The following is a 23,658-nucleotide window of genomic DNA, read 5'->3' as shown; positions in this document are numbered from 1 at the left end:
CCAACTGGGAAAGGGCGCCTTACACGCCGGGAGACGGCCGCGGGGGACGGGGGATGCGCCACAATAACACACGGGACAAAACGCCACGCGATCCCCGGGAAACAAAGCCCCACACGCGGAACAAAAGACGTGATCCCCGCTCGCCCGGGTGAAAGTCCTGTGTTGTTTGACCTATCCACCACCCCGACCAACCTCCCTACGTGGATTTTCGGGTTTTTATATTACTCCCTAACATTTTCGTGCTGTGGACACGAAATATGCTTCCCATTAAAATACATTACTTCACATTTTCATGCTGGCCACCACGAAAAAAACGAGAAAAATGTCCCCGTGAACACGAATCAATAGATTCAAATAACGTGACATTTACACGAACTGCCGTGAGACCGGGCTGGACTGACAGCAGCGATTGCGATATTGAATGGTAAATTTAAATAAAAACACATACCCATGTACTTGTTTGATTGTTATTGCATTATTGCATATTTGTAAATGTCAGTTTTACATTTGGAGTGGTAGGGTGACAACTGAAAGCTATGTACGTTTTTCAGTTTTGGAGGGAAAAGATTCACGTCCACGTTAGTATAGGTAGCACTAGGCTACTGTTTTGAGTGGCTTAACTTTAACCTTACTACATCTGTTTTTAAATCGAAGTCGATTCAAGATGCTCTTTTTTGCGCAACTGGACTATTGGATTTCCTTGTTTTTGCTTGTAATTCCGATTCACTTAACCGTGGTCAGAGAGCAATTGAGAAAGCAGAGTAGCAACAGTCCATTCAGCATTTAATGTCCAGCCCACTTCTTCTGATGAGGCAGGAGTTGACCACATAACCATGATCATTTTAAGACTAAGCCATACACAAAGTATCAAATATATTAAAGAATAACAACTCATTACACTTGGATGAATGAATGAAATGTATTTTTTTATTAAACAATGAGTGAGACAACAAGAACAAGTACAGGAAAAGAAGAGAGGAATACGGTGCGGAAAGGAGACAATTAAAAAAAGTATAGTATATTGTGTGTAGTGATTAATAAACAAAAAAAATCCTCCACATATTTCAGGCTGAGGTTAAGGATTGCAAAGTGTATCAGGGCTGAAAGGAAGGACAACAATATTAAAGGGTACCTGGCATAAGTAGAAATATAACAGTTAACGGAGTGTGGAACAAAAAACAAGTGGGAACAAGCATGAATAAGAACAACAAAGCAAACATACAGTAAGTTTGAACAAGAAAGAGAACAACAAATGTGTAAACAAGTATTAAGAACAAGCATCCTAACCATTTTGGGGGGGGGGGGGACCTGTGATGGCCACGACAACGATACTGGAGGTCCAGCAAGATCTATACGGCAGTTCCTCTCGACAACGCATACTGTGGAGACATCCTCTTCATCTGTGTCCTGGACGCTAAAAAGCAGATGAAGCGAAATAGGGCGAGAACAGATTCAACAATGGACATCATTCACAACATATAACGTCACAAACATACTATACTTTATGCCATTACCACACTTATAATAGCCCTGAGCAAATTCAAAAGTGGTTGAAGAGAGAGAGAGAGGGAGGGAGAATCCTCGTTTGGTCATGAACTCTGACCTCTTCTCAAAAGTCAGAGGGCATAAGTGGTTGAGGAAAAGTTGTCATCCGCTCTCTGTGATGTTCAATGGTGTCATGGGTCATTGGTTACAACTAATATTTTATAGATCAGTGGTCATACCATGGTTGGCTGTGCAGCGTTTGGATGCTCCAATCAGTCCGAGAAGGGTTACCGAAAATATGGCTTCCCCAAGGACCAAGAGCGCCTGAAGAGATGGATGGCATTGGTCAGCCGTCAAAACCTGCAAATGACGGGTCAGCAACAGTCGAAAACTACGTCATGTAAGTAATGTTCACAGAGGTGACATCAGTTGCTAGTATTTCAAATGGCATCATATTTCTAAGTATAGAGAATTATGACTTTGATGATATTTGAAGTGCAATGGAAACTGATTTAACAAGCCTACCTACAGGTACACTTTGAAGATGACCAATTCACTGCCGCAAAAACAGGAGGCAAGTTGAGGCCAGGTGCTGTTCCAACAATATTCATTCATCGACCTAAGCCGAAGAGGAGGAAACCCCCTTCTGGGAGGGTGCCTCCAGCACCAATCCAAAGTACAACGGACCACACATACTAAGCCAAATTAAACTTTGGTATGATACATGCAGCTAACAATATACCCCATTTCATGTAATTCAAGGATAGACTACACTCCTAATGAGATTATTACATTATTCATATTAGTTCATCCAGCTTCAAAACAACCAGAGATCTGGGATTCTCTGAGGATTTGCATACAAAATGTAGATAATCTACAAATTTCTACCTAATTAACCATTGCCAGTAGATGAACTTATACATTTTATTGGTTTCTGATTGTGGCGGATGAGTTGATTCATGTTACAGTAATGTTTCGCTTTAATTTCTTTTCTATAGGAGTGTAGTGTACCCTTACATTGGAAATGACAGTATGTGCAAAGGCAAAATCCATATAACAGCAACATGACCTTGTTATTGTTACAGAGATTGAGGGAGAAACTGACGGCAATGAAAGGGACATGACAGGAGACAGAGAGAGCGATGAAGAAGCCACTTTGCCAGGGGCAGGTGATCCAGGGATGTGTGAGCCGAGGACCAGTCAGTCAGGGGCCAGCAATGAAAAAACAACTTTGCTAGGGCCAGGTGCTCCAGGGACCAGACTGCCAGGGACTGATAGGGTGACTGTGGAGGACCTAATAAGGCAACTCAAAATGGAGAAATTAATGAGAAGGCGAGCAGAGAGGGCTCTTGCACAACAAAGTTATGTTTAGTTAACCAGAAGTTCACACAAATGTTTAACAGAGACCAAATTAGAGCCTTCGGACAGGAAAAGAATAGAGGAATACGGTGGGGAAAGGAGACAATTAAAAAAGCAATACAAATAAGATTTACCGCTGGCACCACTAGTTATAAAACCCTCGCGCAAATGCAGATTCCACTGCCTAACATCTGCACGCTGCAAAGGAGAGTGCAGCATGTAAAGCTGGAGCCAGGAGTTTTGGGGGATGTGTTTGAGATGCTGAGGCTGAAGGCAGGTGGTATGAGTGAAATGGAGAGAGAGTGTGTGCTCTCCTTAGATGAGATGTCCATTACTCCAGGCGTGGAGCTCCATATAGGAACAGGGAGGCTATTTGGCAATATCACGCTGCCTGACCACAAAGGACAAGTGACGCATGCACTGGTGTTTATGCTGGCTGAAGCTACAACACGGTGGCAACAAGTTGTGGCTTACCACTATAGCGGCAATTCCACCAATGTCGCAGTTTACCGGCCCATCATAGTCAGCATTGTTGAAGCGGCGGCCTCTGTAGGGCTTCATGTGCTTAACATCACCACAGACATGGGGAGCCCCAATAGAGCAATGTGGAAATCCTTTGGGGTGACCTATGACAAGCCATGGATCCAGCATCCTGTTGAGCCAAACCGGCGCCTCTATTTCATGCCTGACGTTCCTCATCTTGTCAAGAACTTAAAGAGTGCCATTATCCGTGGTCACATCATCACCATACCACAGGATGTGGTGGAAAAGGAGCAGCTGGCGTCCAGTGAGGTCTCTGTTGCCCCCTTAAAGGATCTGGTGTCCCTCCAAGAGGGCATGGCACTTAAGCTGGCACCCAATCTGTCCAGAGGTGTCCTGGAGCCTAGCCATTTCGAGAAGATGAAGGTGAGTTCAGCAATGCACCTATTCAGCAAGTCAACAAGTGCCGCCCTGAGGTACATGGTGGAGGAGGAGCGCAGACCAGAGTCCTACCTTACAACGTCATGGTTTTTGGAGAAGATGGACCACTGGTTTGACCTCATGTCGTCCCACAATGTTGTTACTGCCCTCAGTCATTTCAAAATGGAAGAGTATGAAAAGGCCATCAGCTTCCTCTGCGACTCGATCCATCTTTTTCGGGGCCTGAAGATCAGTCTCCAGGGCAGCTGGAAACCAGTCCAGACAGGACTGGTGATGGCCACAACAACAATACTGGAGGTCCAGCAAGATCTGTTGAGACAAGGGCACAAATTTGTTCTTACAAGCCGGTTCACTCAGGGCTGTCTAGAAAATACTTTTTCTTGCATACGTCAGAGGAACTCTGTCCCGACACCTGTGGAGTTCCACTATGCACTACGGGCTGTCACTGTAGGGCAGTTCCTCTCGACAACGCATACTGGCAGTTACCTGGATGATGCATCAGACCACTTGGCGGACTTCCTGGACACCCAGAACAGCAGCTGCAGTGCTTCTGAGGTTGTGAGAGTGGAGCAGCTAGTAGACCCATCACCACCTGACTTGACAAAGACAGAGTCCTGTGTCCTCTACCACCTGGCAGGATACATAGTAAAGAGGGTCATCAGCTTCTCACTCTGTGAGGAATGCCAGTGTGCAGTGGGTTGAAAAAGTTACCAACAGTGAGAGAGCTGTTTTACTAGAGTTAAAAGAATTTAAAAGGGGTGCATTATACCGCCCATCTGATGAGGTGTTCACTCTCCTGCAGGACGAGGAGCAACTGTTCTGTTTGCAGACGAGTGATTCCCTTATTGAATCCTCCAATGCAGTGGCACAGCTGGAAAAAGAGGCCATGAGTCTGGACAGCAACCTTCCCTCATGCCATGAGCTGAAAAAAAAATTCCTGACGACATATATCAGGCTGAGGTTAAGGATTCAATCAAAGTGCATCAGGGCTGAGAGGAAGGTAAACAACCGTGATAAGGGGTACCTTGGCAGCAAGAGTCAGACTAAGAAGGCAATTTCAACACAGCAGACTTCCTCACCTAAGGTCATAACATCTAGGCCACTGCCAAACACCTTACTGGTTGCCATGGATGTATTTGGCCTCTCCATTCCCAGCACACCGTCCACAGCCTCCAGTCGCCTCTTATTTCAGCAGCCGCCACCAGCCATCGCCAGCACCAGCAGTCGCCACCAGAAGTCGCCACTAGCAGCCACTACCAGCAGCTGCCAGCACCAGTCGCCACCAGCAGCTGCCAGCACCAGTCGCCACCAGCAGCTGCCACCAGCCGTCGTCACCACCAGAAGTCGCCACCAGCAGTCACCACCATCAGCCGTCGCCAGCACCAGCTAGGCCTGCTCAAATATGGAAAGCAATATGATCATAATTATTTCGGTCAATATTGAAATCATGATAATTTAACACGATTACTCGTTGACTTCTGAAAAGATGTTTCAATTATTGGACTTAGAAAACAGTGGAAAAAGTTAAATAAATAAACAGTAAAAAAACACAACTGTGAAATTTGCCTTAATACTTTTTCATACTTAAACTTATATGTCATTTACTGATATTTGTGTGGAATAATTTGTATTTATACATGTAATCCAACAGCCCTTTCAAGGGAATAATATAACAAACACAACCTTATTTCTACTAGCTATAGCATCAGACACAGTACTCAGCTGACTAGTAGTGATGTGCGATACCACTTAATTCCTATTCGATCCGATACCAAGTAATACCCAGGCTGGTATTGCCGATACCGATACCAATACCAATACTTTTTACGTATTTTATTTGTAGTGTGATGTGACAACTAGTTTAAAGTAAAGTAAAAAAGTAGGCTGTAGGCTTACCAATTCCAAATTATAGCTGCATAATGACAAGACAATAAACTACTCTCATATTATTTAATTATAAAGAAAATCTCAGAGACTTGTACAGTAAAACAGGTTGAAAATTACACACAAATAAAAAAAATTTGACTCTTAACCTTAAAAATATTCCATATCCACTTTTTGCTGTTCTTTACAACTTGAAAACCGTTAACTCAAATTGTTTTCACAAAACATTCAAAATACAGCCAGACATGACTCCTTTTGCAGTCAGCCATAGTCACTCTGCAGTCTTCGTAGCGGGAAATTAAAGAAGGGCTGCTGCAGCGGCCGGCTCCGTCACAGAGCCGCAGTGTACACACAACTGACCGGCGGAAGGAGAAGTAGTTCCTTCCCCTAACCGGATATAATTAGACTTTTCTGGTGACAAAAAGTTACTTATAACAAACATTCACTCCAAATTACTGAGTTTAAATATTGATCTTTTTATATGAGAATCGATTCTAGAGCAGGAGACGTTGGGATCGTAAATATCGATACTTCAGTATCGATCCGCACATCACTACTGACTAGCTAACACCGTCAGGTTCAGCAGATAAAACCTAAATAAAATCCGTCCTTAATCAACCTTAATGATCCTAGTAATCCAACATCAATAACTAACTAAATAAAAGTGGTCAGAGATTCACTACTGAACTTCGTAATTGTTGGTGTAGCGATACCTTCGCAGCTGGCAAAGTCGAGCTAACAAACTAGCTGTTAAGGGCTAGTTCTGACCTAGAACGCAGAGATATCACACAGACAACGTAAAGCAGTTTTAAAAGGTTTAATGAAACAGAGTGTACTCAAAGAAACAATGTAGGTTGTGTCAGGGCGGGGAAACTCCTGGCAGGTCCGAGGTTTGAGGCGAGCCGACGGGGAAGAGTCCAAGTTGTTACGGGACACGAGGCGGACAGGCAGAGATGAGTACACAGGTGGTTTCCCAAGGTGGAGGATGAGGCTGGACGGTGAGGCTGGAAGCATGCAGGCACAGCGGAGGAAGCAGCAGGTCAGAGCGGTAACTAAACAGAGACGCAGGGTAAGTATGAGCACAAGATAACACGGGCAAAAACTAGAGTACTACTGGAACTCAGAGCCAAGTTACCACATGGGTTGTAGATAACGAACTGGCGGTGATCAGCCCGGGTTTAAGTATTGCTGGGTTGAATCTTGGAGATTAGCTGCAGCTGCGAAAAACGGCTGTGCAGAGTTGATTCGGCCACGCCCCTTGACCTACTTTCCTCCGGACCATACCTCCAGCACTCCAAGCGGAAAAACACAGGGAAAGATATCCAAAACAGGGCGGAGAGAGCAGCTGACCATAACACTAGCAGGCAATCGGTCATATATAGCTAATCACGCTGTGCACATACAAATAAAGATTGGTAATGCATCATAAACGGCCTCTGATATAATATAGAGGGTTTTCACGACGCGTCATCAGACCCGAAGTCGCCATATTGGAGGTACTCCGCATCACAACAAAGCACAGGCACTGAAGTAGATCCCGAACGGCGTCAAGGAAAATGGTCAATTATTGCCGTGTTTTAGGTTGTACCAATAGGTCAGACCGAGAAAAACATTTGGAATATTATCGACTTCCAAAAGTTATTAAAAACCAGGGAGAGGAATGCCAGAAGTTATCAGAGGAAAGGAGGCGCTTGTGGTTGGCAAAGCTCAACCAGGATCTACGAGAGAAAAATCTGTCTTGTTCGGTCTTTGAAATGAAAAAAAAACAAAAAACTATTGAGTCACTTGGCTACACCTTGAGTATCACAATGATATTGTAACAGATTGGAAGTCTGTTAATTTTAAATAAATCTAGATTTAGATTCCCGGGCCACACCAACACAGCGAGAAAGACAACAAGGAGTGTATAAAAATAGTATTTTATTCTTTTAAAAGTTAAGTTTAAAAGGACAATATTAAAATGACAATCTCCTCATCAAAAACCCGGGGAGACAATAAAACACATGGATTGTCCAATGTTCTGTCCCAGGGTGAAACAATACCCAAGTCCAGTCCAGCCTGGAGTCAGCTCCGTGTTTCCCCCGTCGCCGGCACAGAATGTTTTTTTATTTTTTTTTTATTTTAATTAACAGAACAAATACAATCCAATTAGGTACAGTGTACAATCTTACTACGAATTTACAGTGCATATCTTAGAAGATCTATACATAAACGAACATAAGAACATGGGGCATGATATAGCAGACAAAAAAAAAAAATAATAATTAATTTTTATTTATTTTTTATTTTAACAAATACAAAAGAAAATAATAATAATAATAATATTCTATGACGCTATTCTTAATTAAAATAGACAGCATTTCTGCAACCATTATAAACAATAAAGGAGAGCTTCCACAACCTTGCCTTGTTCCTCTACCAATATTAAATCTTTTACAAGTCCCGTGTCCCAAAGATACACAGCTATTTATATCAGAATAGAGCATATGAATAGTATCTTTGAATTTGCCGCCAAAACCAAAATAATGAAGTGTTTTTAAAATAAATTCATGTTTAACAGAGTCAAAGGCCTTATACAAATCCAGGAAGAGAATAAAACCATCAACATCAATTACATCACTATAGTCTAATAAATCCATAACAAGTCTGATGTTATTATGAATGACTCTTCCTTTTATAAAGCCTGACTGTGTTTCACTTATTATGTCTGCTATACCTTTTTAAAGTCTAGTAGCAATGGATCCTGAAAATATTTTATAATCTGTGTTTAATAATGTAATCGGTCTTAAATTGTTTAATTGCCGTTTGTCTTTCCCCGGCTTCGGAATCAAGAGTGATTACCCCGTTTTATGCTAGTCATCAATTCTTTCTTAACTATACATTCTTTTAGCGCTTCAAATAATATGATTCTCAAATCTTCCCAAAAATATTTGTAAAAGTTAACTGTAAGGCCATCTGATCCCGGGGATTTATTTGAATCCATTTTCTTAATAGCTGCGTCTAGTTCATCAATTTTAAGTTCAGCGTCACATATCGTTTTAAAAGATAAATCAATCTGGGGGATTAGTGGACAAAGGTTTTGAAAGAGATTATTGCAGTCTACTTTCGAAAACAGAAGAATATAATTTAGAGTAAAACATGTAGACTTCATTTTCTATGATTTTAGGATCTTTTCTTTATTCACCATTAACTAAAAGACTAGAGATGCAATTTTTTGTTTGTCGGCATTTTTCTAGGTTGAAAAAAATAAGAGGAGTTCTTTCCCCCTGATTCAATCCACCTTGCTCTCGATCTCACAAACGCTCCCTGTGCTTTGTCAAAATAATGTTGATCTAATTTGTTCTGCAACTCGATTAGTTTGCTTTTTTCTTCAGAGGTTAAATCGGTGTTGCTACAATATGAATATATTTCTTGTAATAATTTGCTTTCCACCTCTTTATTTTTTTTGGCAAGTACTTTACTAAACTGAATGCGTACTTCTCTAATTCTGAACTTGATAAATTCCCACTTGTTACTATGACCAATAATCGCGTCATCATTTTGGATTTCAGAAATTGTTTCTAGGATTTTTCTGCAATAATCTTCATTTTGTGATAAATTGGCATTAAATTTCCAAAAACATTTTGGTGTTGAGGGTGTATTGTGCTTTTACTGCTCCAAAGCTTTTTCTTGCTGTTTCACACTCACACTATCAGATCTCTCATGCACAGTAAATCGCTCAAGGGCTTTTTTCCAATTTTTAAACCCAGATGAAATGAATGCTGAATCAGCATTCTTGGCAAGAGGTGATGTCTCCGAGTTAAAGGCTTTGGAGCAATAAAAGCACAATACACCCTCAACACCAGGACTCACATGGAGCCATGGGGATTTCTGGTACCACTGAGTTTGAAAACTCAGAGTATATTTGGCCAAGGACTGTTTAGCAATTAATTTTGGATCTGGTTGATTGGTCTTACTGAACTGATGGCGAGTAAAAGCCATGTCTGAGTTCTCTGCTCCTCTCTCTTCATCCTTATCCTCTCTGACCTCTCCCTCACTCTGTTCTTCTTGTCTGCCTGCTTCTGCTCTGCCTGCTTCTTGTCTGCCTGCTTCTGGTCTGTCTTCTCTGTGTCTGTCTGCTTCATGTCTGCCTTTTCCTCCCTCTTCATCTCTGTCTTCCTCACTCCTGGCCACATCCTCACATACACCCAAATCAAAACGTTTAAAATGAAATTGTGAATTTGATATAAACACACCAGACACACGCGTGCACCTGGGATGGAAATAAGCACCACCCATGACACAAACACACACAGACGCCTCTCTTCCTTCATAGACCTCTTTCACAAACTGTAACATTCATTTCATTGCTCACCTGTGATCCTTCCTGTGCTCTCTCTGAAACTGATGCCTCCAGCAACCTCCTCTCCTAAAGTGGTAATAATGGGCAGTGGTAAAGGAATAGGGCCAAACAGTTACAGCTGTGGCACTAGCAAACCTCAGTGAATATTGAAAAGTAATATCATGAAGTAAATGCAAACAATATCTAATGGAAATAGGCTACTGTTGTTTAATGTCAACATTTTTCCAACTTCACTTACAGGATTTCTCTTGAAAAAAGTGTCAATCTTCTCTTGCCTCTTTCTTTTCTGCATCTTGATACTGCGTGACAAAAAGACAGTGGTAAGCTTGATAGTGACATGGGTCTGACAGGAGACTGCAACATTTTGCTTACTTGCGCCCTGAAAAGGGGAGAAAAAAACAACCACACAAAGCTTTTTCTCTGGTGGTATAAATAACGTAACAATTTACTGTTTTTAAGCATTAAAATAATATACACTTTTCTTTCATAGTTCTTCAACAGGTATGCAAACAATGTCATAATTTCTCACTTTTTTCTCCTCAACAGGTAAGTTAACGTTACAATCAAACACAACAGGTAAGTATCCACAAAAGTATTCAGCTAATCAACAAACAAAATATCAAAATCAATTGCACTGGCAATAAACCCATAAATACACTGCTTAACAAGAGACAAGTAGTTTATTTATGCTTGGTTTGTAGGGAATTACAAACCTGCACATATATATTCAAATGCACATAACTATAGACTTAATTCTTAATGCGCATGTGAGCATCAGCGTTTCTCACAGGTTCGCGTTTAAAGTCTGTGTAGAGAGAACGGTGTCGTACTGTTTGTTAACATGGGCAAACGGAGCATAATCTAATTATGTGCTAATATGCATAAATAGCACAACAGATCTAAACATTGGGTATAGCCAGGTGAAAATGTCTTGTTGACATATAACAGAAAAATACTTAATATTAAGGTCTGAACGAACCCATTTAGGCTACCCATGAGCATTAATACATAGAGGCAGGAAGAAGTACTTTAAACCAGCCTTTATTAATTAGCCTATTATTGCAGAGATGGGGTTTGGGGCTGAGTCCGTGGGGTTTCTGGGGGTTCACTTTTTATTTTACCTACCTTTTGTCTTCTGCATTCTCCTTACCCTTGTTCTTCCCTCAGACTCATCCCCCAGAAACAGTCCCACTGACTCAGCCCCAAACCCCATCTCTGCAATAATAATATAATACTATACTATATAATAATAATAATGGTTTAATACACTCAATAATCAATACTGGTTTAAAGCACTTCTTCATGCCTCTATGTATTAATGCTCATGGGTAGCCTAAATGGGTTCCATTCAGACCTTTACCTTTATTAAGTCTTTTACTGTTATATGTCAACAAGACATTTTCACCTGGCTATACCCAATGTTTAGATCTGTTGTGCTATTTATGCAAATTAGCACATACGTAATTATATTATGATCCATTTATCCGTTTATTATGAATGCTATAAAGTAGCTAATGTTATGGAACGTTATACTTCTTACATGGGAAACTACTCGTACATAGTAGCTTTCATTTAACGTTGCTAGTGAAGTTAAAAAGGTGCAGTTACCTCCCATCCTGTAGTTACAACTGATAAACACACCATTTTCTAAATCTCTGCTAACGTTACGCATATAGCTACAGTGACGGCATATAAAAAGAGATGAAAATGCCACTGGACATTAAACTTTACGAACACAAATGGCAAAAGACAACCTAGCTAGCTAGCTAACAGCCTAATGTTAAATGATAGGTTCAGTTAGCTAACATTAGCTCGGGTTGTATCTACCTAATTACGATAGCAATTTGTACCAGCATTAAAGAGTTAAGCTTTACATTGATGTAACACATTAACGGTGATAAAACATGTACGGCAAACACTAAAGATACTTACATTACATTCCTTAAAATTACTGGACTATTGGTTGAATTCCAATGTAGAATGCGGTCTATTAAGACCGCTGCGAAGTATAACACACCGTTGCCATGAAAAACAGAGCGTTGCTATGGACGCAGTTCTGTTCACTCAGGCAATATAATCGCTACACACAGCCTACGACGTAGCTACGGCGGCAGTTCGACGCAAGGCGTTTGTGCAAAACTGTGGAAAAACTGCAGAAAAAGTGTGGGTGTTGAACCCTCTCACCGGGAAAAGTGTGGGTGTTAAAACACCCACATCCCCCACGGGTGCGACGCTACCGGATCTCCAAGCTATTTTACTATAATTCTCACCTCCACTTTAGTACCTGCTCTGAAGAGCACTCTACTCATTACATCCCCCTTTTTTTTTCTTTTTTTTTTTGCTTTCTTTATTTGATAATTATTTTTTATTATTATTATTATTTTTATTAATGTTATTATTACGGTTACTGTTCCTTCCAGACAGAAGGTTTGCTTGTCACTGCTTATTTAACTTAGCAGAACATATTTATTGCTGATCATATGCATGTTGGTGCCCTAGGCGAGATTAGGATTCCTAATTAATAATAGAGCACCAAAATGGCTAGGACCGGGCGTGAACACGCCTAATTTTCTGCATAAATATTTGCGCCCGAACAGGGACTTGAACCCTGGACCCTCAGATTAAAAGTCTGATGCTCTACCGACTGAGCTATCCGGGCTCAGGATAGGGAAAGTAGCATAGTCATGTTTTGACATTCTGTACCGACGTATTGATTGGGTTTTAGTCCAAGTCCACGACCTTGTCCAGGATCAGGTCTGGACTGAAAGAAACCACTGGATGCGGAACGTCGACGGAGTCATTAGGTTTTCATTAAAGTCAATGTGTGTATTTCCACTGACTGCGGAACGTCTGCGTCCGTCCCAGCTCCCGCGGTCCGCAGCCCTCCGGAGCAGATACACAGTAGAGCCTGGATCGGGCCGAATTTTTCCGTCCGAACCCGGCCCGAGCCCGACAGAGCCGTGACCGAACCCATTATGATATTTATGTCCGAGCCCGACCCGAACCCGACACAGTTAAAATCTCGTTGTTTTTTCTCATACTAATGACACATGTACGTTTGTTTGTGTGGAAAGCTTTTATTAAGCAACTGGAAGGCATTCGGAAATGTCAACAGATGAGCGCATCAGCACACACGGGGGAACAAGCGCATGTTAATAAGCTGTTTAATTTAAAATGTTCAATGTGTTAACCTTTCCTGCTTGCTTCGATTCCAACGTGATCAGAAAACCAGGGGAGACTCGTTACCTCCAGGGCCGACGTTATATAATGTCGGGGTTAAAATCCCGTTTCTGGTGAGCAGATGAATGAACTTGGTTTTCAGTCTGGAGTTTATCTCGGACACCACACACACTGTTCAAAACTTCAACTTATTCCACCAACTCTGCTCCGGTCACATCTACACGTCTGCTTCCTCTTTTCTCTATCTCTCTTCTGCCCACTTTACTACTTCTTAAAGAGCTCAGTGTGTGTGTATTTTACAACAAATGCCTTATCACGCTGATGTGACCGAGCCCGGCCCGAACCCGACCATCATTTCTAAATATCTGTCCGAACCCGGCCCGGCCCGTCGGGTACCGTCGGGACCCATCGGACTCGGGTCGGGTATCCATGCCTTAATACACAGAGCTTCTATTTTTGCCGGACGCCGGAGAGCTCCGCAGCAATTCAGCACACGGCAGATAGTGGGGACAGGAAGTCGAGCACAGAAACAAAATAAAAATCCGGTTAATTTACAAAATAAAATACACCGTGCTCACGGCGGATCATATTTCCCTGCACTACACCTTGAAAACACAGCACAGAGTAGTTTACCCTCTACTCCTCTGGATGGAAACAAACTGTTGTTGGTTTTGTGGTTCTATTCTACGAATTCGCGAGATCTTTTGGGTCCTCGTGACTACAGCTGTCAGTCATGGCCGCAGCCGTGCCGCAACAAATCCAGACCTAGTGGGTATTGACCTTATATCTTATATACAGTCTATGGACGCAGCGGAGCCGGTCCGCAGACGTTCCGCATCCAGTGGAAATTGCCGGTGAGGAGGGTAATGCGTTCACATGCATTTGTAGCATTTACATTTAGGTTACTTAGCATATTAGCACTTTATTAGTAGGAAAATGCTAAAAACGTTTTGGTACAGACAATGAATTAGCCTAAGTAGATCGAAAAATGCGACATGTGTTGGCCACTGTAGATCTAGTCAGGGCTTTTGATGGGCTTTTTGCCTTTAGTACGAAATTAAGTTGGGATAATAAATTATTGAGCCTATGTAGATTGTATAATGATAAAAGTAAACTTGAAATAGACTAGAATAATTTCCTTGTGCAAAAAAACGGAATGAAAAATAGAATGTTAATGTTACAGTGCCATTTAGGTATTTCTGAACTATGAAGTTAATTCATTTTCATCTAGGCCTATTATTTTATTTATGTTGTAAAATTTTATTGTATTTATTTTGCGTAGCCATGATTGTTTAAAAACAGAAGCGTGTTTCACAATGTTTGTATATCAGAGAATGTGAAAAAAGTGATAAGGCCCCAGCGAGATTTGAACTCGCGACCCCTGGTTTACAAGACCAGTGCTCTAACCCCTGAGCTATGGAGCCCGTGTTGAGATTAGGTGACGTCACATTTACCTAAATAGTTGGTCTACACAGTGTTTATAACTTAAGTACTTTTTTGATTCTCAGATAAAAAACAAGAAATATTGCGACGTAGAGCATGCGGGGATACGCTCCACCCTTATGTGAACCGACATTTCCCCTAAACAGAAATAAGCAAGTAACAATGAAAACTACCTGAACTGACGGTACGGTAACATCCACACACGTAATCTAGCATTAATTGACAACATATTGAATACGCCCCCCCCCAAAAAAAACCAACAAAAAAAACAAAAAACTGCCTGCGCTGTATTTCACTTCATGATTTCGATTGTAACATGCTCAAAAACTTAAGTGAGCTTTCACATGTATCCACCAGGTGGCAGCATGTCACCACCTTCAAAAAGACAAGTGCCTGCTAACCCAAAGTAAACTCCTCATTCAACCCTCTCAGTCAAAGAAGCTACCTGTCAGTGAATTTCAAAGTGGCCAAAGGAAAAATATTTCATTTTATTACACGTACCATAAATAGAGCATCATCTTTCACTTTGACAATGATGGCATAAACGATTACAGTCTATAAACAGACAAACTTCTGGCATGACATGTTTTGGGAGACCGCCTATTGGTTCTCGGCCCCCATGGGGGTTACAGGGCGTGGTGAGGGGCAGGAGACGGCTGTTGTCCCCCCCACTTTCCTCTGTAGCCTCACACCAAGTTTTCCCAAGGCAAGGTAAAGATGGACGCGAAAGGATAGTCTCAAGATAAACATGGCAGAGTTTATTTCAACGTATCATGGACTTACCATTTTCCTACCCTTAAACCATTAGAGGGAATCTAGTTCCTCTCTGTTTGGACTTTGCATTTTATTATAAAGAGAAAAAAGGGGAATTTGGCTTTGTGTGACCAGAGGGAGAGAAGAAAGAGCCATGGTGGAGCTGAGAGGACTGAAGGGTAACGTTAGATTTAATTCATGAAGAGGTCTGTGGCGAGCCTGGATTTTGTTCCAAGTGCCCTGGACTAGGAGAGTGGACTTAGAAGTTCATATCAACAGGTGAGCGTTTGATTCTACCCTTTCTGTGCGGTGGTGGAAACTGTTATGAATACATAAACTAGCATATGGCCTAACCAAGTGTTCAAATACAATGTAAGCATCAGGCTGCTGCAACGAATAACAACACTAAGTATAACGCTGTAGTAAGACTGTGAAATATGACAAACGTGAGATTAGTCAAGTCGCTACAAATTCCTACCACATAAAAACATCGCATTGGACCCACATGCACATTGGACAGTATGTTACATTTGTTTATAGTAACGTTATAAATCTCCAGTTTGTGTTTAGTGTTCCTGGGACTCAGACCAGTTGAACCTGTTCTCAAATGACCCGGGTTGGAGAGTGGTAAACGTAACGTAAGGCCACTACTGAGGTTGCGCTGTTGGAAGCCACAATACTTTCTCAACATTTCGCTATGCTACGCCTCAAAGAACAGAAGAAAAACACACTAGCTGTTGTCTACAACCTGCCGAGGCTGGTTCTGTCGGGATATCTAGCTCCCGCTCTCCAAGAAATAAGAAGCGCTATTTTTTAAGCGTAGTTCTTCTGGCAAGAATCCCACAAAACGTAAAACGCCGTCGCTGGAAGTAAACGACTCGTCGGAGAAGCTATCTGTGTGTCTGGAGCAAGGACTAGCACATACACACGACAATATTTAGGCCGCTTTATTGTCGGTTTACTTTTCGGCTGGTCTTACATCGTATTACGGTGTTATAACAAAGACAGTCTGAGTCGAGCTAGGACCGTGGTTTCCTTCTCCGCTTGGCCATGCGAGGAGCTCCAATCTACGTAGAAGAATGTTTCACCTTCTCCCGGCGTTAGCTCAGCCGCGGCTCCATGTAAGATTGAAAGAATGGCTTTTTTAAATTTAGAGAACACTCGTTCTGTATTAATTAATCACGAGGGAGAAAGACACAATCATAGAGGGACAGATTAAAATTGATATCGCCAAAAAAAAAGACTGTTTTGTGTGCCACCTAGTTTGCTGTGTGGTTGGCCTCTGCTTTGAACAAGCAGGCTTTATTTTGGCAAAGAAATCTCTCACGAGGGGCTTAGCGATACTTCCAGCTAACAAATAAGTGTTTCCCTGGTATTTCATCATCCATTTCCTCTCCAGGGCCAACAGTAACAACATGCTCCTGGCCTCTGTCGTGGTGGTGTGGGAATGGCTGAATGAACACGGACGGTGGCGGCCCTACAGCCCCGCCGTCTCCCACCAGATAGAGGCGGCCATCCGGAGCAGTGACCCCCGCGGAGGGAGCGTTGTACTCGGCCAGGTGGACAGCCGGCTCTCGCCGTACATCATAGATCTCCAGTCCATGCACCAGTTCAGACAGGACACAGGTAAGCAATGTGCTTACGACAATAGAGGGAGAGAATGCACTTTACAAGGGTGTCACGTTTGGGCTTTTAAATGAGAGTGCAGGGCCATACAACTCACCTTGTAACACAGGAGAGTGCTTTTACTGGCTTCAAATGCTTTTTTGGCAGCTTAAGGTGTTTTACATTACTGTGCAGATGCTTCTTGGACATATATGTGCTGTTTGCTGCTTATCATGGCTATGGCTTTTTAACAACCTGCATGCCTTAAGTCATCGTTGACCCCAAAACACATCACTGCATAATACACTCTGTGGCGCTATACAAGATAGAGGTGTAATATATTCTGCCTGGACTCCTCATATAAGAAATGCATTATTATGTGAGATTCAGGCAATATGCCCTGCAATACTGTTATGGGTGTTTTCCATCTCAAAAGACACCAACTTTAATTTCATTTTTGGGTGTCTGCAAAGTAACACATCTGAGTATGTGCAGCTACATGTAAAAACTGATTTTACCAGCTCTATACAGAGCTATATCTGGGGACAACTGTGGTGAGTTGCTTTGTGTTTTGGTTCACTTCCTACATTGAGTTTGTTGAGTTTTGATAATGGCCATCAATAATTGAATAAAAGCCTTGTGTTAACAAATGAAGGGATTCTGTCTACAAAATAAGCAAGGCTTTTCATTTGAAATGGAAACAGGAAGACGCAGAAACGATCACTCCAGAACGTGAGCCGTTTGTGGAGCTCCATGGCACGGCGTGTCCTGTGTAAACAGCACAATTGGTTCACATGAGCGGCGAAAAGGAATAGGGCGGTGCTTGAGCGGCCAGTGTAAACCTGGTGTCAAGCTTTGTTAGTAACTGCTCAGCCAGTCTTCCCAGCTGTCCATGTTGGAATGGAATCAGAGGTGCGCTGCGATAACTTTAGAATCCTTTGTGCTGAATGCGAAAGGTGTGATGACGTCATTCTTTGGCAGGAATATCCAGCTGGGGACACTACGGAGACCATAAACATAGCTAAGAAAAAATAGATGACACGAAAAGCAAAAGGTTCCCGGGCTTTGGTGTCTACACTAGATAAACTCTTAATGTATGGATTTGCTATAAACACTTTAAAATTAAGAGCATTATGGAACTTCAGTCAGTTAGAAACGGAGAGAAAGTTTGTATGTGTAAGTTTGTAAGTGTGTGTGTGTACGTGGCGGTGTTGGGTTGAATTTCAACATTATGATGGTGTGGAGCAGCTGCAAACACCATTGCATCACTGAGTTAGCTGCGTTCTTTAGCCCTTATCCACTAGCACCACACACACACACACACACACACACACACACACACACACACACACACACACATAGCAGCTACACACTCCTGACACGAAGAAACAGAGAGACCTTGGTATTGTGGAAAGAATGGAATATTTCAAGGCCTGATGAGCAGAAAGTTCACTTTAGTTGTCCTCCCCCTTCTCACCCTCTCTCTCTCTCTCTCTCTCTCTCTCTCTATATCACTCTCTCTCTCTCTATCACTCTCTCACTCTCTCCCCCCTCTGCCTGGGGTCTCTCACCCTCTCTCCCTTCCTCTCCCTCTCTCTTGTACAAGTGTTAAGTTTCATCAATAGGCAAAAGTCCCAAGGGCCTTTCAGTTTTTGCTTAGACTTGGGAGAGATAGAAAGATTGTGTGTGTGTTTGTGCAGTGGGGGTTGTAGGAGTGGGAGTGGTTGTTGGGAGTTGAGTCTGTATTCTCTCTCTCTCTCTCCCTCTCTGTCCTTCGCTCCTCCACCATTGTTGGATTATGACGAACAGATGTGAGTTACTCCATTGTGGCTGTGAGACACACACACACACACACACACACAGGAGGTGAACGGCTGAGGGTTTTAAGAAGCAGAACAGACTTCGGAGGCAGAGGGGAGGGGTTGTTAGGTTTGGGGGTCGCTCGTTGTTACAAGTTCAGTAAAGTGGAAGATGAAGGGAAGGAAGAAAGACGAAGAAGGAAAAAGAGAGCAGTCAAAGTTGGTGGCCATTTGCACTCAGGATCCAGTTCTAGATTTGCAAAATACTGGGATTTGCTAAACTCTGACACTCCCATATCAAATCTCATTTTTATTTTAGCCACCTGTTTTTGTTTTATCAGTTGTAGCTAATGAACGTTACTTGAGTGTGTAAGGTACTGTGGATGTACTTTTGCATAGGAGAGAGAGGTATGACATGCAACAATATGTCATTAACAATGGTTAATTCCTTAACCATTAGGGCATCTGGGTGCCCCCCCCCCCCAAATAATAATCTGTATAGCAGTGTGATGTAACAGTTTTTTTCACATGTATTCATGTTGTTTATTTAGAAATGGGCAATTTATCAAATTGATTTGATTCACTTGAACCCACAAAAGTTTTTTTCAGTGAAAAAGTAATGCATTTGTTAGGTGGCTAGTGGCTACATGTTTTGAGTCATGACAGTCCCATAAACTGGGACATGAATAGTATGCAGGAATGGAGAACTTGGACTGACATGCGCCGGCCCGTGCTCTTGCCTTTGATTCCCCATATCAACTGCCCAGTCGTCGGACAAAGCAGAGGGACTCATCGTGGTAACGTTCACATTCCCTAACCCGTAGTGAATCTAAAGGCCGTTACAGACCAACCAGACGATGACTGATCAGTCTCCCCGATTTGGTCCAAAAAGTTCCTAAGAACACACCAAAGCAATGAGACGCAATACGTCTCCATAACAGCAGGCGGCGCTAATCTGTATTGTCGCCCAAAAATGAAAAGCGGCAGCTGATTGGATGAACGCGTCACATGGTTCTGGCTGCTGCTTCCGGATTTTGGATTTTTTAACCGGCCATTAATGGCGACTCATTCAGAATACGATCTCATATTGTACTAAAATAGTTCACTGAAACGTGTTTCTGAAAACATTTGAAGAGAGAAATAGGCCGTGCAGTTGCTGAATCTGTCTTCATTTCAGATCAACAAAGGTCAGTTTAAAAGATTTTCATCAGATTTTGAGAGACTCTAGTCAAGCTCATCCCGCTCCCCATTTCCGGGTGAGTCCCGACTGCCCTGTCTCCAACTGAGCATGTCAGGTCGGCCAAAATGAAGGCCGACGGCTCCTCCGACAGACGACAGCACGGAACACACCGACCAGACTCGAGTCACCGACCTCGGCAGACTGTCAGACGGCCGATTATCGGGTTGGTGTGTCAGGGCTCTAACGGTCACATCTATGGGAGGAACAGACTGAAAAAGAATTCTGCACAGTGATTTGCTCGCTTGATTTGTGTTTGTTAGCGAGGTGTCATGTTACAGTGTGGGGATTACATTTAGTTGGATCTGACCATATCTGCCTGTGAGCTGACACTAGCCAGCCAGCTGTCTGAAGATATCACAATAATGTCAAGAAGCACAAACACCAGAGGCAGATGAATTCGTGAGACAACTTCTATCAGTGCGGAAACTGATTATTGAAGTGGATGTCCGTGCTATTTTAATTTGAAGATTCTGGTACAGACGCTCCCAAGCTGTATGGGATGACCTTGGAAATACATATAGATTTGAATATAGAATAGTCCCCAAGCTTCAAAGAAATAAAGATTTTTGGCCATCGCCCAATAACCTCACTAAAACTTTGCTCTCTGCAAGCTGATCACATCATGTCAACTTCAGTTTTGAAGTCTCCCAGTTAACTTTTATGCATATGATAAAAGTGTTTTAAGCTTATCAGCTAATAATGTTGGATCAGGATTTCCAGTATCTGAGCTTAAATAATGCGTATAAAAGTGAGCAGACGACAGCGACACCTGTCGTTATTTAATGCCTATTTATTTCCAACCTTTCATATCTTATGCTGTTCATCTTCGCAGATCATCCTTTCAGGTTGTAGCTGCCAGTTGCACACAGGGATTTTGAGCTGTCAAAATCTGGATTTTGGCTCAGACAGTCTTACTGGGTTTTGCACGCTGATGGGAAATTGGAGTCTATGAGAAGGACACCTGATTATAACATTGACACAGCAGCCAGATGTACAAGTCTGTTTTTACAGTCAAATATGAAAGGACGTTTTAAATGCCTGCCATCTATACCCCTTCAGTGTCCTCATGGATCCTCCCATCATACAGCTTCTCCCAGCACAGCCAGTGGTGGTTGGAGGAGAGTGGTGTCCTCCTGGTCTTGGGCTTCTGAGTGTCACACTGTTAGCAAATGTCCCCTCTTAATCTCTTAATGAAAAGACTGCCTTGTCATCAGTTCCTCTAAGGGACGTTTTTCAAACTCTGGGGGCATCTTTTTTTTCTGCTCCTGCAGCATGTTGCTCCTCTCATTCCAGCTGGTCCTGCTGAAGGAGACACATTCCCAGACCCCCACAATGCCCAGGGGCGTTAGGGTCATTGGGGAGGGGGGGGGGGACTCCCCAGAGACACATTGGAGGGGTTGGATTGTGGTGACAAGAAAGCAGGAGGGAGTGGAAAAAAACATTAACATAGACTACATTTACATGCACTCATAAACTAGGTTAATGGGACAAGCCAAGTTACGACAGGAAATTTCACAACATGTTTACATGCGCTGTAGTAACTTACTGTAAAACCTGCGCTAGCATGATACTGTTAAGATGCCAACTCCTGAGGGAAATATGGGTCTCTTTATCTTCTAAATGCTCCACTATGTTCACCAGCTAATTCAAATTTTCAATCAATTTGTCAACAATTACCTGTACTGGCATTTTCATAATTCTCATAAGTCATAAGTCTCTGTAGTATTTCACACATATAACAAGGACTATTTGAATTTTCATAATGATTGCAATTGCAAAACCAATACTTCCTGGAGAGAGTTTTGTGTGCAATTTCTGTCTTTGACTGTTACTGTAAAGGAGACCTATTATGCTCATTTTCAGCTTCATACTTGTATTTTGCAGCAACTGCATGGCCTATTTCTCACTTAAAATGTTTGTTTCGGTGAACTATTTTCGTAAAATATGAGATCGTATTCCGAACGAGCCGCCATTATGGTCAGTTTTGAAATTCGGGAGAAGCCAGACCCATGTGACGCGTTCGTCCAATCAGCTGCCGGTTTTCATTTTTTGGGCGACAATACAGATTAGCGCCGCCTGCTGTTATGGAGACGTATTACGTCTCGTTGCTTCGGTGTGTTCTGAGGCACTTTTTTTTGACCAACTCAGGGAGTTTTCTGCCGACGTCGGTCGGCCGTCGGGTTGGTGTGTTAGAGCCTTAAAGGTAACAGGGCCTCGTTCATTCCTATAAAAGTTGCTCAGTGGGGCATGAAGCCAAAAAAGTTCTTCTGCCGCATTAAAAAATAGAGATCTTGAGCACTACTTTAGCACTACGGGGCTAATAGAGCAGGCTCACTAGAGACCTTGACTCGTATTTTACAGAGCCCGCGAAACAGGCCTTGTATAACATTACCCGGGTGATCGGTACTGTTTCAGCTGTAAGGGGCCCATTGAGCAGGCGCACTAGAGACCTCTGTCGGCCGAGCCACCTGATCTGTCTTTCACCATCTCTTTTTCTTTTCTCCTCCATCACCCTCTTCGTCTGCTTTTCTCTCACATACTCTATGAAGCTGAAAATTGACTCTGAACCCCAAACTCTGGGGATTGGACTCTTTCAATGTGATTCAAAGTAGAGACAAAGACAGAGAGAGAGCTAAAGGGAGAAGGCGGCACTACAAAGTCAGAGGAGAGACAGGGCTAGCTTAAAATGAGGTGGGGGTGGTACTATCCTGATCATGTGCACACCACGTGCATGCATACTGTGCCTTCAACTGGCTCAAGTAAACTCTTTTTACAAACAATGTATTTTAGGAGATTAATAAAATAATATATATATATACATATAGACTAACCCTTAGTCGATTATTCAACAAATTGGTTGTTTTGGTCTTAGTCGACTAAGATTTCTTTATGCGTTTAGCCGATTAGCCATTTTTTGTAGGAAAAGGAGATGTTTAATAACCCTGTTAGCTTTCTGTGTTCCATATGATTGATCGTGGATCACCATTTCTTGTTTGGCAGAACTAACTTAGCTTAAAGTTAGTGGACTGGATCCTGCCTGTTCAGTCTGTTTTCTACAGGGACACGTCATAAATCACAAGAAAATAGTGGGAAGGAAACCCAGAGAAAGCATGATGAAAGAGGTGGAGGGGTTAGAGTGCTGAGTTGTTGTGAAACTCTGCGTGTCAGGTTACTGTGTACTCTGCAACACATGCAAGCAGTGGACGTATGTGAAAAGCATGTGAAGACATCAATAAATATGTATGTCACTGCTGCGTTACTGAATCAGACATCGTCATTATTAACAACTTATTGCCTTAGAATTTCTTAGTCCTCCAAAGCTAAACTTACCCTAATTATAACACCCTCACACTTAAACCAGACTAGTCACATTGAAAGTAGACACAGTGAAACACGGACCAGACACACACACACACACACACACACACACACAGGATTGCCTGTGGCTGATGACTGTCATGTGATGGGGTTTAGAGGGGCTCGCAGAGAGGCAAAGAGATGCACCAAAAAAAATGGAAATGCTAGAGAATGTGTTTTAGATTGAGATAGATAGATGGATATATAGATAGATAGATAGATAGATGGATATATAGATAGATAGATAGATAGATGGATATATAGATAGATAGATAGATAGATGGATATAT

The 23,658-nt window shown here is 42.3% G+C and overlaps 1 protein-coding gene, 1 long non-coding RNA gene and 2 other non-coding genes across 6 annotated transcripts in view; 1 reads left to right on the top strand and 3 right to left on the bottom strand.

Annotated features, from left to right (window-relative positions):
• Positions 1 to 6,454: 6,454 nt before the first annotated feature.
• LOC118494888 lies at positions 6,455 to 6,887 on the bottom strand. The gene is made up of 2 exons (XR_004897095.1): positions 6,785 to 6,887; positions 6,455 to 6,701 (listed from the first exon to the last, which is right to left on the bottom strand). It is a non-coding gene; the product is annotated as an uncharacterized LOC118494888 (long non-coding RNA).
• A 5,690-nt stretch (positions 6,888 to 12,577) lies between these two features.
• On the bottom strand, positions 12,578 to 12,650 carry trnak-uuu. The gene has a single exon. It is a non-coding gene; the product is annotated as a tRNA-Lys (tRNA).
• A 1,872-nt stretch (positions 12,651 to 14,522) lies between these two features.
• On the bottom strand, positions 14,523 to 14,595 carry trnat-ugu. Its single transcript has one exon. It is a non-coding gene; the product is annotated as a tRNA-Thr (tRNA).
• Positions 14,596 to 15,286: 691 nt separating this feature from the next.
• The window catches only part of LOC116060518 (E3 ubiquitin-protein ligase DTX1-like), a 40,287-nt gene continuing 31,915 nt past the window's right edge, over positions 15,287 to 23,658 (top strand). For 2 of the 3 annotated variants that reach the window (XR_004897094.1, XM_031314111.2), the window contains exons 1-2: positions 15,991 to 16,488; positions 16,767 to 16,993. Coding sequence is in view for 2 of the 3 variants with exons in the window: in XM_031314111.2 (XP_031169971.1) it covers positions 16,487 to 16,488; positions 16,767 to 16,993 (229 nt within the window). In the remaining variant the exon portion in view is untranslated. Of the gene's footprint in view, positions 15,647 to 15,990; positions 16,489 to 16,766; positions 16,994 to 23,658 lie in introns of those variants that run through there. The other variant, XM_031314112.2, reaches the window with a different exon arrangement.

The sequence above is a fragment of the Sander lucioperca genome, chromosome 4 (genome assembly GCF_008315115.2).
Source record: "Sander lucioperca isolate FBNREF2018 chromosome 4, SLUC_FBN_1.2, whole genome shotgun sequence".
NCBI lineage: Eukaryota > Metazoa > Chordata > Actinopteri > Perciformes > Percidae > Sander > Sander lucioperca.
The sequence above is the reverse complement of the archived record's forward strand: the minus strand, read 5'-3'. Positions and strand labels throughout refer to the sequence as shown.